Source organism: Apis dorsata, unplaced genomic scaffold, assembly GCF_000469605.1.
Source record: "Apis dorsata unplaced genomic scaffold, Apis dorsata 1.3 scaffold_247, whole genome shotgun sequence".
Taxonomy (NCBI): Eukaryota; Metazoa; Arthropoda; class Insecta; order Hymenoptera; family Apidae; genus Apis; species Apis dorsata.
Window position 1 is genome coordinate 187046 of NW_006263526.1, and position 15086 is coordinate 202131.

A 15086-nucleotide genomic window follows, 5' to 3' on the forward strand; every position below is an offset into this window, starting at 1 on the left:
TTTTATATAAATTTCATATAATTTATGTACTTTTTTATCATAAAATTTAAAAGGTCTTTCTTCATTTCTTTCAGGAAACATATTATTCAGTCTATCTTCTCTCTCTGTTGATATGTTATGAAATGAACTTATTGTTATTAGATCCATTCTTCGTCCTTCCAAAGATTTTATTGCACATTCTCTATGATAATAAATATCATCAGCAGATGTTAAATTTCTCTTTGATATTTTTACTTCAATTCTTCTTAAATAATTTTGTAAATCAGTGTAAGAGAAAGGATAAGTAAATGCAAAATATGTTATGGCTTTTGAATTTTCAGGAGCATTATAAAGAAATGATAATGTAAAATCATTTCCTTTTTGATCCAACTGAAATATTGTAAATTTATATAGATTTTTAAAAATATAAAATATTATCATATTTAAAATAAAGTTTACAGTGTAAGTAGGTTTATCACGAATCCGTTCCCAATGCAGATGACCAGGTACAATTTTAAAAACTGGACACATTCCTTGACTGAACATTTTAACTTGTTTATTTAAATTAATTATATTGAATTTGATATAAACATTTGGAGTGTTTGTTTTAACACCAAAATAAAACCATGTTCTATTATTATTTTGAAATTGTGTTCCATGACAATCATGTTTTGTCCATAAGTTAAATTCATAATCTATTGTATCTTCTGAGTTCAAGCTTCTGCATGATTTATTTTCTGTTTCACATCCATCTAAAAACAATTAAATATCAATCACATATTAATGCATATAATAAAAAAAATATATACATCATAATACATAAAAATAGAAAATTACCCTTTTCAAACGTTTCTGGTAATTTTACTAGTTCAACTTTCGCTAAATTAGCCGAATCAAAATTATTATAAAATGAAAAACCTCCACATATGATAGAATCGCCCGGATTTGCCATAATGTGTCAAAAGGTTATACGATTGTCTGTAAAATAATTGTATGAAATATTTTATACATTTATAAAGAATATTATAGTTTCAATGATGTAAAAATTTATAATTATATTCTCACTTTTTCTGATATTAAAAGTAATTTTTTTCATTCGTAGTGTTACTTTCATATTAAAAAGGTCATGTTTGACAGTTATCTTGAAATCGTTATGATTTCTAGTTAATCCACGCTTTATATATATTATAAATTAATTACTACACTTTAGAATCAAAATTAGCCTCTTTTTATATTTATTTTTGTTTATACGATATGCAATATGTTACATTCACCCAATATTTCCACCAATACCATTGTTGTACCTAATGCAAACATGTTTACGACTTCATAGTTTCCCATGTATTAGATTGACTATTAATTATGACAGAATAATGAATGTCACGAATTTTCAATTGTTTTAAACTTTTCCTGACGTATTTAATACAATGTTAATAAAATTTATATTCGTATTTGTTAATCACATGCAAAATATGAGAATTCATATCTTTTTAAAATATTATTTTAATGTGAAAAAATCAAACTTATTATTTTATTATATGTTACATAATTTTATTTATTTCATTTTTCTTATTATATATACCTGAGAATCAAAAGAAAATTGCCAAAAGTGTTTAGAATATTAAAGAACGAATATCACAAAAAATTTATTTAATGATTTAATTCCAAAAAAACTAATTATATTTTAATATAACAAAATAATATTTGACACAAAATTATTCATCAAATCAATCATCGAATATAGAAGCGAGTTTTCTATTAACAATTACAGCATAATTTGGCACAATATTCCAATTACGTATGCAACTAGACTCATTAAATTATAAGGCGCGAATAGAAATATCCAATCAAATGCGATTATTGAAAATTTTAGTGAGCAGATAATTGTGAACAACATTTTACATAAAATTCGTTATTCTATTTAATTGGTTTTTACATATCATTGGTATTTTTACATACCATTATATATATTTTAAAATCGATGGTATATTTAATAATAAAAATAAAAACTTTAAAAAGTTTAAAATGATATCTAAATTATCGATAGATAAATTTATTGACAGGTAGCGCACCCTACCTTCTGCTTTAACAATGTGAATAAGAACTAAGTCATCAAGATTCCAAACATTTCATCCATTTTCATCCATTTCTATAGACATTAATATTTTTCATCTTTCAAATTTATTTGTCATTTTTGCAATTGAATAAGGAAAATCAAGTAAAGAAAGCGATCCTAATAATTCGTTCATTTATGGATTGTGAGTGACATTTACGGCGTGTGTTTTGTGATATTGTTACAAATAGTTTTATCAATATATCTCATTATTAGTTCACGATTTCCAATGTTTTTGCATTATTTGTATTTATATAATGTTTATTTATGTATTAACTAAAAAATCCATAATTTTCCATTGTATTCTTATCTTAAAATCCTTCATTTATGATACAATACGTCAACGTGCAAATGATGTGCCCACTGTCAATGATTTGGCGTGACAGAATTACACATACATATAAATCAACTATCTATAGATGTGATTGTATCCACACCCATATGAAATCTCATATCATAAGAGGTAGCAGCATGCTGTAGTGCAGTTCAGACTGTGCTTCACAGTAATTCAGAACATTACGGAGGTAGCTAGTGACATTCTGATTGCTTTCTACTTGTGTCCAATCTTATTAACTTACGTGGCGGGTACTCAACAATATATACAACATGTGCGGTGAGTAAATGATGATTACTTGATACTTGATGAATTTGAGTTTTTCGTTCTATCGTATTTTTTGTTAAAATCAATGATGGATTGTTTGATTGAAAAATTTTTATGACAAAAATATACATTCATATAAATCAAATAAAAAGCATAATTGACAGATTATTTAAGTACAATATAATAGTTTGTTCTATATAAATGTGCCACCGGTGTGATTCTTCCGCCACGTTAGTCAAGTCAACATCTGGTATCTCGAATACTTGGTTTGATGATTTAAATATTGTTCACAAATAGAGAATGGATATTTAAAAGTCTGATTATTATGTAAAATTGGATTTATTAATGTGTTAATATCAATCACATAATGAATCTAAGCATTTACAAGAAATATTTTAGATTTAGATTTTTATGTATCATATGTTTTAGATTTTTCATTACATAAAAGGAAGAGATGAATGCAGCATAATTTTGTTTTTTTAATTTTAATTTCTTACAAAAAGATTTTATCAGAATGAAAAATTTTTAAAGTTAATTTTGAAATTAATTCATAAAACTATATAATAAAAATTGATATAAATTAATAATTATTTATTTTATTAAATATAAAAATATATTTATATAAAAATTAAATCTATTACATAAATTGTGAAAATTATTTTAATAATTTTTTACACAATTTATCACAACCAATATTTGCATAATGTATTAATTTACTTAAATCGATTAAGATTTAATTTTTGGATTAATTTTGCATTAATGTTTACATTAATTTTTGCTTTCATAAGAGGAAATGAGAGATTTGAAAGAACATTTTTGAACATAATTGAACAGAAATAAAATAAATAATTATATTTGAATATCTTAAAATTTAATAATTAAAAATAATCGTTATTATCAATGAAGTAAAAAAAATTCGAAATAAAAACAAATAGAATATTATATAGTAAAATATAAACGTTTTATATCAATGAACAAATATATGAATTTTAATAATTTTTGATAAACATTTTGAAAATCTACATTGCATTGGTATTCACTTCGATGAAATAAATTAATAGTTCATATTTGTAGTAATCCCATTTTTCTCTCTTTGAAATTACAATATTTATTTATTTTTTTTTTGGTAAATTTATTTTAAAGAAAACATGCAAAGACAAATGATTTACAGACAAAACGAAAATATAATATTGATTATAATATTAAGATATTAATATTCAATATCAATAATATTAAATACTAAAATATTGACACTTTTTGAAAAAAAATATGGATAAAAATGAAAAATCTTGTTTTTTTTTTTATTATTTTGTGTATAATTTATTTTTTTCCCTTATTATAGAAAATTTATATTGAGAATATGTTATTGTAGATAGACAAAAAGACATAGGAAGAGATTACGAAAACTTTTTATCTCATTCTTCTATTATATGATATTATTTTTTTTTTTTATCACTCAAATCTCAGTGGAATTCGTTATGCACGTAATACTTTTCTTTAAAAATTATTAAACAATGTTCAGTCATAAATTAATTTAAAAAACAAAATATTAATTAAATAAAAACATAATTTTTTTAATCCGTATCGATTGAACAAAACGATTATTATATTTCGAATGAATATTATTTTTAAAATTAATATTCAGGACTATTATATTCATTCAATTAAATTATTAAATAAACTATATCAACTAATTATTATAAATTATTATAAAAATATTATAAATTATACTATATTAACTATATCAACTAAATAATAATATTATATTAATAATAGTTTTCAATCATAATATCTCTGATATATAATCTATAGAATTTCGATTTTCTTTTAATATTTTTAATTTTTCATATTATTATTCAAATCGTGTTCTCATATAAAACAATCAATGAAAATTTATGTTCTTTTTATATTTATAGATTATTGTTTTATATATTTTAGAACTATTTTATTATTTAATTTAATTAAAACCCGCTCGAATATCTTGAATAGAAACTATTTTAATTCTGTCTATAGCTACTAAATGAACAAAGCTTGTTTAGCTTTAATTAAGTTTTATACTGATATTGTGTTTCGCAAATTCAAATATATTTTCCAAATATGCTTTTTCATTTCCATTTTTTTCTCGAATAATCGAATTGTGATTGTGATCAACGACCAGATATTTATGTTTTGATGCTTAATATTTAATAAATGTCAGAAAAATTTGTATATATTTTGCTTGTCAAAGTTTTGAAATTATAAAATTATCAAAGATGAAAGAAAAAACATTTTTCAGATAATAGTCATATTGCTACATTAAATATTTTCGAAAGGTTTATAATTAAATATTTCGACGAATAGTAAAAGATGAGTTAACTTTTTTGAATCCTTATATTGAGATTATGTCGAAATAAGATTAAGAAATGAGAGAGCTGCAAAAGGAAGAAAGATTCTTCTCAATTATAGACTTATAAAATCAATTGATTACCAATTGCTATCGACATTTTGTTAGTATATATAAATTTAATTATTGATATAGAATGTAGAAAATTTTATGATCAATTCTAATTAATTTATTAGAATTTTCTAGAATTTAATAATTTTTTTTTTTCTTATAAAATTATTATATCTGCAAAAAATTATTAGAATTTAATTTCTAAATTATAAAATTCCATACAGATTCTAATATCATAAATTTTATGAAAACTAATTTTGATTCATTTATCCAAAACTTTCACAAAATTCTAAATAAATTAGAAAATATAATAAGAAAATGAAAATGAAATAAATAAGTATACATTTCATTTCGTTATTATATAGTTGGTTAGAAAATTCGCGTTTCAAAACTACATTCCATCAAATTACGGAAGCATATAGACTCGACATTATGTTCTCGCAGGTAACAGGGCTATAGTAGTGTTGCAACGATACAACGTGACTCAATGAAACGTTTGCGTCCACAAACTTCTCAAAGTTCATCGAAAGTTTATCGGAACAAAATAATAGTCCACGTTTGCATGACGTCTTATGTATCCTTTCGTGGTTTTGTCGACACTCATAGTATCTTACAATAGAATCGAATCGAACCTCAATATCGACGTGCTTGCCTCGAACTACGAGTGAAAGTTACGTGGTGGCGAATCTGATGCCGACGAGAGAGGGTGCAGCATTTTACAAGATAGTTATATGTGACATTTAGACGATGGCCTCGTATGTATGCTATATGATACGCGTATAGGTATACATTATACTAAAAAAATTAACGTTCAAATGCATATCAAATGAAAATAAACTTTATCAAAATTAATTTTGTTGTGATAATCATTGAAACAGTAATAAAAATTTTATAGAATTATTTATTTTATTCATATTTATCTAATTTATCAGATATCTCAAAAACAATCAACAATTAATCATAATTTTTGAATCAAAATTTAGAAATGCAAACAATATAGCATATAAATGATTTAATAATATGATAATAATTAGTAGTAATTTATTAATGTATTAAAATATCATCTTTTTATAAAAATAAACGATCATTATCATTTTTGATTATTTATATATAAAATAGTATAAGAACAATAATATACTTTGACTAAAAATTAAAATTTTAAGATTTTGATATGAGATATATAAAAATCAAATTGATTATTTTTATCAAGATTATATTTTTTTCATCAATTATATTTTTATTATTTCTCAACAATTCTCTTTTGATCTTTTACGATTTGAAAGAAAAAATTTCTTTATTGATTATATCTAAATTTGTTCCTCAGCTTTGCAATAAGATTTGAATTACAGTAACTACTTTATTGCTTGTTTTAATTTTGTTTTAATTTGAATTACTTTTGACATAATTTGGATATGCATTCTATAATGTATTCTATAATAATATATTATCTATAAAATAATTGTAATAAATGTAATAAATTTGGTTAATCCAATCCATTCAAGGCCGTGATCTTATTATAAAACAATCCCCAAAAACTGGTACATTTTCAATTTTTGATTACCTTGGTTTTACTTAAATGTTACTTGAACTTCAAATATTTACTTTGTCGATTTAAATATTATTACAAATCGACAGAAAGTAATTTCTTTCAGCAATACATATAATATATTGATGCATAGAATGCATTTTCTTCGTTAATAATCTTTAAAACAATAAAATCGAAAATTAAAATTATATATTAATATACGTATTTTTTTTAAATTGAACGATTCATAATTTTTTAAAGATATTGTATACTTGCAAATAGTGATGTTTTTGCATATCTTTGAGTACATAGGATACCAGTTTACCTTTTTCACGAAATTCAAACTCATAGCCTCGAGGAAGAACCTGATTTTTGTTTACGTCCATGGAATTCTAAGTGGAGAATTTGTTCGGTCCATGACGAAAATAACTCGTTCAATCGTGTAGGAATTCGTTTATGATTCATCTTTTTACTTTGGTTTTCCTTTCACCAATTTGTCACTTGTTTTTTTTCGATTTGATTTGGTAAATATACATTCCAAACGACATTTCAAATCTTTCTTTAAGTGATTTTAACTTTTAGTTTAAAGACATTTCTTTTTATTCATCTATAAATTTTTATTTCATTAAGTTAGTACTTTTTATTTTATTAGTTATTATTTTTCTATAAACATCAAAATAACATAAAACTTTAATTCGTTGAAATTATAATTAATTATTATTTCAATAAACAACAAATAAAAAATAAAATTAATTATGAGATTTATTATCGATTGAAAAATGCTATAAATAAATTTTTTCTAGTTGAAATAAAAAGCAATAAACGATACATAAAATTCATATCTATCTAGAATATTTGTTAACTTCCATTATATTTATGAATATTTAGTAGTGTGTTTTAAGATTTGCAAATATATATATATATATATATATCTATTAAAGCTAGGTTTATCCACATTTTTTCTCAAACGAAAAATTTGATATATTTACCTTTTAAGATATCCTCCATTATAAAATATAAAATAAGATGAATAGAAAATGAAACAACTATGTTCTAATTGTTAGAATATATTTATCTTATTTTATATTATCTTTGTTCTAATCGCAACCAAAGAACTTAGAAAAGAATTATATAAATTATATATATATCACATATTAGAGGGATCATATATGATTCAAGAAAAGGAAAGAAATCAATTATATTAGATTTATTTCTGTATATATGTACCGTTAGCATTTCTCATCAATTTCTTGAATTAATCGAATCATTTTGTGTCAGTAGATAGTAACGATTATATTGTAATTATATTCGTTCTATATTCCAGTTGTTCGACTTCATGAAGATCAAGTGCATTATAATAAGTTTTCAGATTTATATAAACTGAATCGTTTCATATCAGTAGGTAAACAATCAAATTATTTTAAAGGAAGAAATCAATTCAATTTGATTGATAATTGGAAAATAATGTTTGCAATACTGACTTTAATAAGATAAATGATTTCAAATTATTAATAAATTCAAAATATATTCAAAATGATTATCTATTTTTTAGTATTTTTTTTCTTTTAATAAACTAAAATGTAAATTATCGTTTAACAAAAAAATGTTATTTAATAATGAAAAATTTTTAATAAATCTTTTTTTTAAACTTTTTTTATTTTATTAAAATTATAAATTTTAATTATTAATGTCTCTTTATTCCGATTTATGGAATGTAAATGATTTAATCAAACTTTAATCAAATTTACAAAATAATATTTAGAGATAAAATGTTAAAACTATTGATATGCATAAATTCTATATAAATCTGCGAATATCTTAAAAAATGTAATTATTAGAAGATTTTATATATATATATATATATATAACAGTTTTAGTTTAGTTAATATTCATACAAAATTTAAATAATTGAAAAACTAGTTATAATTGAATATTAACTGTATAAATTAGAATAAATTGACTTATTTCTGAGTTTACTTTTCCAATTAGTTCAACATATCGAAAACATGTCAATATCTATAAGAAAAAAAATCATGTTAATACCTGTATAATAGGAAGTAAGTACTCGAATAAACTCGATTATTATCAATTTCTTATCTATGAAGTACATAATTTAAAAACTAGAATTCTACGATTATTCAATAATTCACTTATCTTGATTGTATTATGCCTGTATTGATAAAAAATAATAATAAAAATAAAAAATATAATCATATCATAAAATGATTCAATATCAATTTTGATGACGTTATGATTTAATAAATTTTAATGCACAAATTAAATAACAATTTAAATTATATATTATTAAAATTACATTATTATTAGCATATTGAGATTTTTTAATTATGTTAGAATTTATTAATCTTCGTTATCATATCGCAAAATTGTTAGAAATATAAGATCTTTGAATATCTAAATATATAGTTGAAAAGATAGACAAATATATAAATATTTAGAAACATACGAATCTGAAAAATCTCATTATATAATTCCATTCCAGAAATTCCAGAAAAAAAAACAATATGTTATTGCCGTATTAACTATACTATCTTTCATAGATTTACTAATTCTTTGAATTGAAATTAAAAAATCGGGATAAAAGTTTGATCGTTAATGAGGAATTAACGATAATAACTTCTTTAGATAAATGGGATCAGACTTATCTAGATTTAAAATCTAAAAGAAAATTTTTGTTTTTCCTTTTTTCCTTTTTGCAGATCATTTTTAGGATGTTTCTCTATCAGAAACTTATCGACGATTACAGTAAAGCGCAATCTAATCGTGACGTGATCGTTCGATCGTCTATTGTCGGGTCGGCACGAAATCAAATTACATTTACGCGCCGATGCACTACTATGCTCGCGATTGTTTCGCTTTTCGTAAGTTTCTTCCCGGTGACAGTTCCTCGATTGGTGATCTTTTTTCTTCGTATTTATTCATCGTATCTTCCTTAGTGGTAATGGGTGGTAGGTTCAGCGATTCAATTATCTTATATCATTACAACAATGTATATTACTCGAGTGCACTAAAGATACAGTTATTTATTCTTATTCATCGTTATCAAGAGATGTTTGATACTTAAAACAAAGGTAGAAAAGAAATTAAAGAAAAAAAATTATGAAACTCGATTACAATTGATAGAATTGGAAATTTTATTTTCGAAAGTAAAGTAAAATAATCGTTAAATTAACTACATGATAACGAGAGAGATAAGCTATAAAATATTTACTAATTTGTAAATTTTATTACGATATATGATTTCTTATGAATTTCAATATAATCTGTTTCGCGATTATCATTGGAAATATAAAAACAATACGTATCATTTTGTATCAATTCATATAAAAGAAAATTAACAAAGTAATCTATGTTATACTTGATTGTTGATTTTGTTTAAGTGCATTTAATTCTCTTTAATATTTTATAACCTATTTTTATTATAAAGAGATTTAATTTTTACATTAAAAAAGTTAATTCGCATTCTAATTTTGTATCGTATGACAATTAGAATTTAAAATATATATAAATGTATTAAGCTTAAATACTATGGCGAATCGTGATAGATATTCTATTTCAGTGATTTTTTTTTAGTTTTAGTTTATCATATTACTATGATCATATTGCTATGATTTTTTAAATAAATTTTTTCCAAAACAAATTCATTTATTATAAAAACAAATTAAAATTATTACTTTAAATTAATCATACCTAATATAATTAAGAAAATATTTTAATGCAAATAATTTTATTTCTTATTTCGAATACTATTGCGCAAAACTGTTTTCATTCACTATTCTATTGAAACTGAATTATGAAAATCGATTATCGCATAGATCGCACACTTGCTTTTTAATCGAAGATAATAACGCCATCTTTTCAAATTCGATACTCTAAATTTGCGCATGTGTGATTAATTATCGATAATAATCGAATCATCGTCCGATAAAATGTTCTTTAACAATTTTATACAATGTATTGTGATTATCGATGAAAATCAATTTAATATCAAATATTTTTTATATTTTTTATTCTCAGATTTTCGTTTTTTAGAAAAAAGCATAGAATAGACAAGATGGATATTGCAGAACGCACGAGACATTCTAACAAACATTTCGTTCGATCTTATATACACGTGAGCTTTCCCTTTCACTTATGCGCATGTATGGCGAATTATACCTGTTTTCATGCACACGTCTCTTTTCTCTGTGTAGGTTTGTTCACGGGCGACGACTTTTTGCATTTTTGTAATGGCATACAGACTTCGAGCACGAACTCTTGTATCGATGCGAATACGCTATAAAATTTATTCAAAGCAAAATGATTGGAATTTTGAGTTGATTCGAAAGTTTCGTATAATTTAACTGAATAAATCACTGAAAAAAACAGGAAAAAATGTGAAATTTCTTTTATTTGAATTAAGCAAGAAATCTACAATGATTGAATAATGTTAAAGCTATCCTGAGTAATATAAAATGTAGAAGAATTGATTATTTGTTGTGTGCTTTATCTCTATTAACTAGTATTCTATGTTGTAAGTTCTATATTTTATTTATATCTTATAATGATACGTTAGATATAACATATAATATGTTTGATAGATATATTTTTCTGAATTACTTTGAATTTTTTGAATATTTTTTTGCATTAATTTCGAAATATATTACAATAAATGACTGCTACATTTTTAAATTAAATGAATTAAACATTTTATAACAGAGAATGCATTTATAATGATTTTTATTGAAAATAAATACATTTATTTTTAGTTAAAATTAGTTATGGTTATAATTAAAATACTTAAGTAAAAATTAAAGTAAACAAATTAAAAATTAAAAATTAAATAAATTTTAAAAATTTTGTATGTAGGTGATTTAAAAGTTTATAATATAATATTATATAATTTTTTCCAAATTACATTCAATGAAATTATCATTGTTGATGTAAAAAATTTATCATTTTTTTTTCTTAGCTAGATAAAGGAAATCAATGAAAAGATTTATTAATCGTTTAAAAACGTATGATTATTAAAATAATTAATTTTAATTGCTAATCTCGAATATTCAATGTTTCTAATAAAAAAAAGTAAAAACGAAAATATTGAAATTTTAAAAAAAATATTTATATTTAAAGTATACAAAAGATTTTCTAATATGATACAAATTTATCAGATGAAATAAATTATAAAATATTTTTTTTTTTCTAGGAATATTCGCGTATCTCAATTATCTGACACCAAAGAGCAGAAAGGAAATTCTCGAATTCCTGGTTGGTGGTTTAAAGAGATTGGAATATCGAGGCTATGATTCGGCAGGTATAAATGAATTATTGATAATATATCGATAGCTTTCTTTCGAATATTATATATACTATACTTTCTTTCTATTCTGTTTCTGGGAATAGAAAACTAATGAATATTCGATAAAAGAGATATTCTAGCAAGTTTTATATCCTTTCCAGGTGTTGCACTTGACAGCGCCGATGGCAAGGATATCTCAATTATTAAAAAGCAAGGAAAAGTCAAGGCTCTCGAAGAAGAGATTTTTTGTAGTAAGTACACGTTTTTATTTTTTATTTTCTATTTATAATTCAATAATGCATCTTATTATAATGAATAATGAAAATCTAAAAAATAAATTAAAATAAATTGAGAAATCTTATTTTTCTTAAAGAAAATTAAAAATTTTGTAAAATTTGTAAAATTTCTTCGCAAAACCTTCGCTTTATTAGTGAGGGATTAAAAAAAATTATCTAATATAAAAGTTTCTGCATTCATATTAATTCAATTTATCAAGATATTATAGGTATTATAAAAAGTATTCAATAAAATAGAATTCCTCGTGAAAATTGTTCATACTCGATGAATTCAAATTCTTTTATAACTTCTTTTTATAACTTTTTTTTTGAATTCAGTTTTTTTATTCGTCCTATGAGAGATCATACTTGAGAATAACGAAAGATAAAATTGATTAAAATTGATTATTTCTTTATAGATACTAATATTGACTTCGACTCAAAGATTCATAGTCATGTTGGTATTGCACATACTCGTTGGGCGACTCATGGTATCCCATCGGAAGTGAATTCGCATCCTCAAAGATCAGATAGTGATCATGCTTTTGTGGTTGTACACAATGGTAAGAATATTATTTGATGCTCGATAATTATTAGAAATTATTGTCTCCATTGTTTTGTTAAAGTCACGTTTTCTATAAAGGTATCGTGACAAACTATAAGGAAGTGAAGACGTTACTCCAGCAAAGGGGCTACAATTTCGAGAGTGAAACCGACACGGAAGTAATCGCCAAGCTCATTCACCATCTTTGGGTGCAGCATCCTGGTTACTCGTTTCGCGAACTGGTCGAGCAAGTTGTTCAACAATTGGTGAGTATTGTTACTATAACATGCAGTTTATTAATTGTTTGAACAATTGAAAATTTTATCGCAGACTATGAATTACAATTGTTTGAACAACTGTAAATTTTATCGCTTTGTATTAGGAGTAATTATTTAAACAACTGCAAATTTTATCGTTTAATACAAAATATTATAATATTGATTTTAATAATAATTATATCAGAAAGAATTTTAGAAATAAGTTAGGAAAAGAATTTAATTTAAAAAAAAAATCACATTATTAGATTATTAAAAAAAAAATTGAAATTTTAGGAAGGTGCATTTGCTCTGTGCTTCAAGAGCAAATATTTTCCGGGCGAATGTGTGGCAACGAGAAGAGGATCACCACTTCTTGTGGGTATTAAAACAAAAACAAGATTGGCCACTGATCACGTACCCATCCTATATGGAAAAGGTAAGTCGGCGGATGTATTCGAATCGACATTGACACGCATTTTAATTAAAATATTAGCGTGTATTTGAAAAAGGTATAAAGATTTGGTAAATCTTAGAAAAGATCACAAGGCTATCTTTGGTCGCTCGGGCACCGAGAACTACAATTTAAAGTGATATTGATAGCATTGGTATGAGAGATGGAAATATATGCTTTTTTATTTTAACTTTTAAATATTTATCATATCCAAAGAAGGTGAATTAGTGATATTTCCTTTGTCAGGTTAATTATCCCTCTTCTCTCTTCTTGAAAGGAAATTGCTATGTGATAATACTATGGTGAAAATATTCTAAAAATAACTATGGTCTCTTTATGTATCAACTCTAAGGATTAAATATGAGGTATATTAATAGCATGTCTTCAATTTAAAGCTTGTCTATTCTTTAAAGTAATTAACGCGAAGCAACATACTAAGTCGCATCATCATCATTCTTTTTTATGTTTTTCTTTAGTATTTTCAATAGCGACATAAATTTATGTTGAATAAAAATCTTTGTTTAATAACAACGATTAACAAATAAATTATACTAATGCAAAGTATTTTGTGTTTATTGCTATCTTTTATTTAAAGTATTTAACACGAAATTGTGAATATTAGATTTTTTTCATAGCTGCTTAAATCGAGCAATATTTTGAATTAATATTTTATTTTTGAATAGTAATAAAATATCAATTATCCAAAATAATAAGAACATAAATTTATTTATTAATGGATTAATCAATTTATCAGCATTTCATATAATTTCAAAATCTTATTATATGGAAGAAAATTTATAGAAAATATTTAATCAATAAATATAAATCAGTTATTCAAATAATGTAATATACATATAATTTATAAGATATTAGTATATTCATTTTGTATTCATATGATCAATTCTTTGGATAACTGATATTTTACTATGTTACAGTTATATTTGAGCACATCATTATTAGATGATAGCACGTTATTTTGCAAAATAGTGTTGTTTATATAATATTTGTTCATTCAAGTTATATTTGTTATTTGTTTCTTTTTAAAAGTCAATGAAACAGTCGCTGCATGTATTTATAGATACTATATAATGTTTCTTTTGCATGAACACCAATGGTTATGTTCTTCTCAACTTTTCGTCTCAACAGATGAATCTCCACGCGTAAGCAAAGGTATATACACTACTCTACACTATTCTACACTTATCTCACTTTCTTTTCAACTTTGGACCTTTTATCTTTATATAATAATTTATATCGAGAAAAGATATTTTAAATTATTTATATTTTTAACTATTGTGCAAAAGGTCCATTGTCTGAGAAATGCATGCAAACTAATTTTGCTTTTTATTTTTAATGTATATTTTACAAAATTTTTCCGTGACATTATTTTATATACCATAATACTTATATATTTTATTTATGTTTTCATGAAATCTTTTGTAATCGAATATTTATCGTTTTATCTCTAACAAGAATAATATTCTTTCTCTTTTTTGATTCATTCCATATATTTATACATATTACTTAATTACAGGAAATCACTATAAAAATACTTTAATTTGCTTTGAAGCATAGCAAACGAAAAAGATCATAGTCAAAAAAAAAAAAAAA

General features: G+C 23.2%; 2 protein-coding genes across 6 annotated transcripts in view; one reads left to right on the forward strand and one right to left on the reverse strand.

The window, feature by feature from the left end:
* LOC102677008 (cytosolic carboxypeptidase-like protein 5) overlaps nt 1-1403 on the reverse strand; it is a 6270-nt gene extending 4867 nt beyond the window's left edge. Inside the window, exons 1-4 of the mRNA XM_006615907.2 lie at nt 1045-1403; nt 817-957; nt 439-731; nt 31-369 (exon numbers count right to left, since the gene is read on the reverse strand). Of these exons, the coding sequence (XP_006615970.1) occupies nt 31-369; nt 439-731; nt 817-931 (747 nt within the window). The 5' untranslated portion in view covers nt 932-957; nt 1045-1403. The remainder of the gene's footprint in view (nt 1-30; nt 370-438; nt 732-816; nt 958-1044) is intronic.
* Nucleotides 1404-2637: 1234 nt separating this feature from the next.
* LOC102681901 (glutamine--fructose-6-phosphate aminotransferase [isomerizing] 2) overlaps nt 2638-15086 on the forward strand; it is a 16902-nt gene continuing 4453 nt past the window's right edge. For 2 of the 5 annotated variants that reach the window (XM_031510606.1, XM_031510607.1), the window contains exons 1-7: nt 9488-9618; nt 11856-11963; nt 12110-12199; nt 12643-12786; nt 12867-13033; nt 13319-13460; nt 14622-14645. In XM_031510606.1, coding sequence (XP_031366466.1) covers nt 9498-9618; nt 11856-11963; nt 12110-12199; nt 12643-12786; nt 12867-13033; nt 13319-13460; nt 14622-14645 — 796 coding nt within the window. In that variant the 5' untranslated portion in view covers nt 9488-9497. Of the gene's footprint in view, nt 2706-9487; nt 9619-11855; nt 11964-12109; nt 12200-12642; nt 12787-12866; nt 13034-13318; nt 13461-14621; nt 14646-15086 lie in introns of those variants that run through there. The other 3 variants (XM_006615957.2, XM_031510608.1, XM_031510609.1) reach the window with 3 other exon arrangements.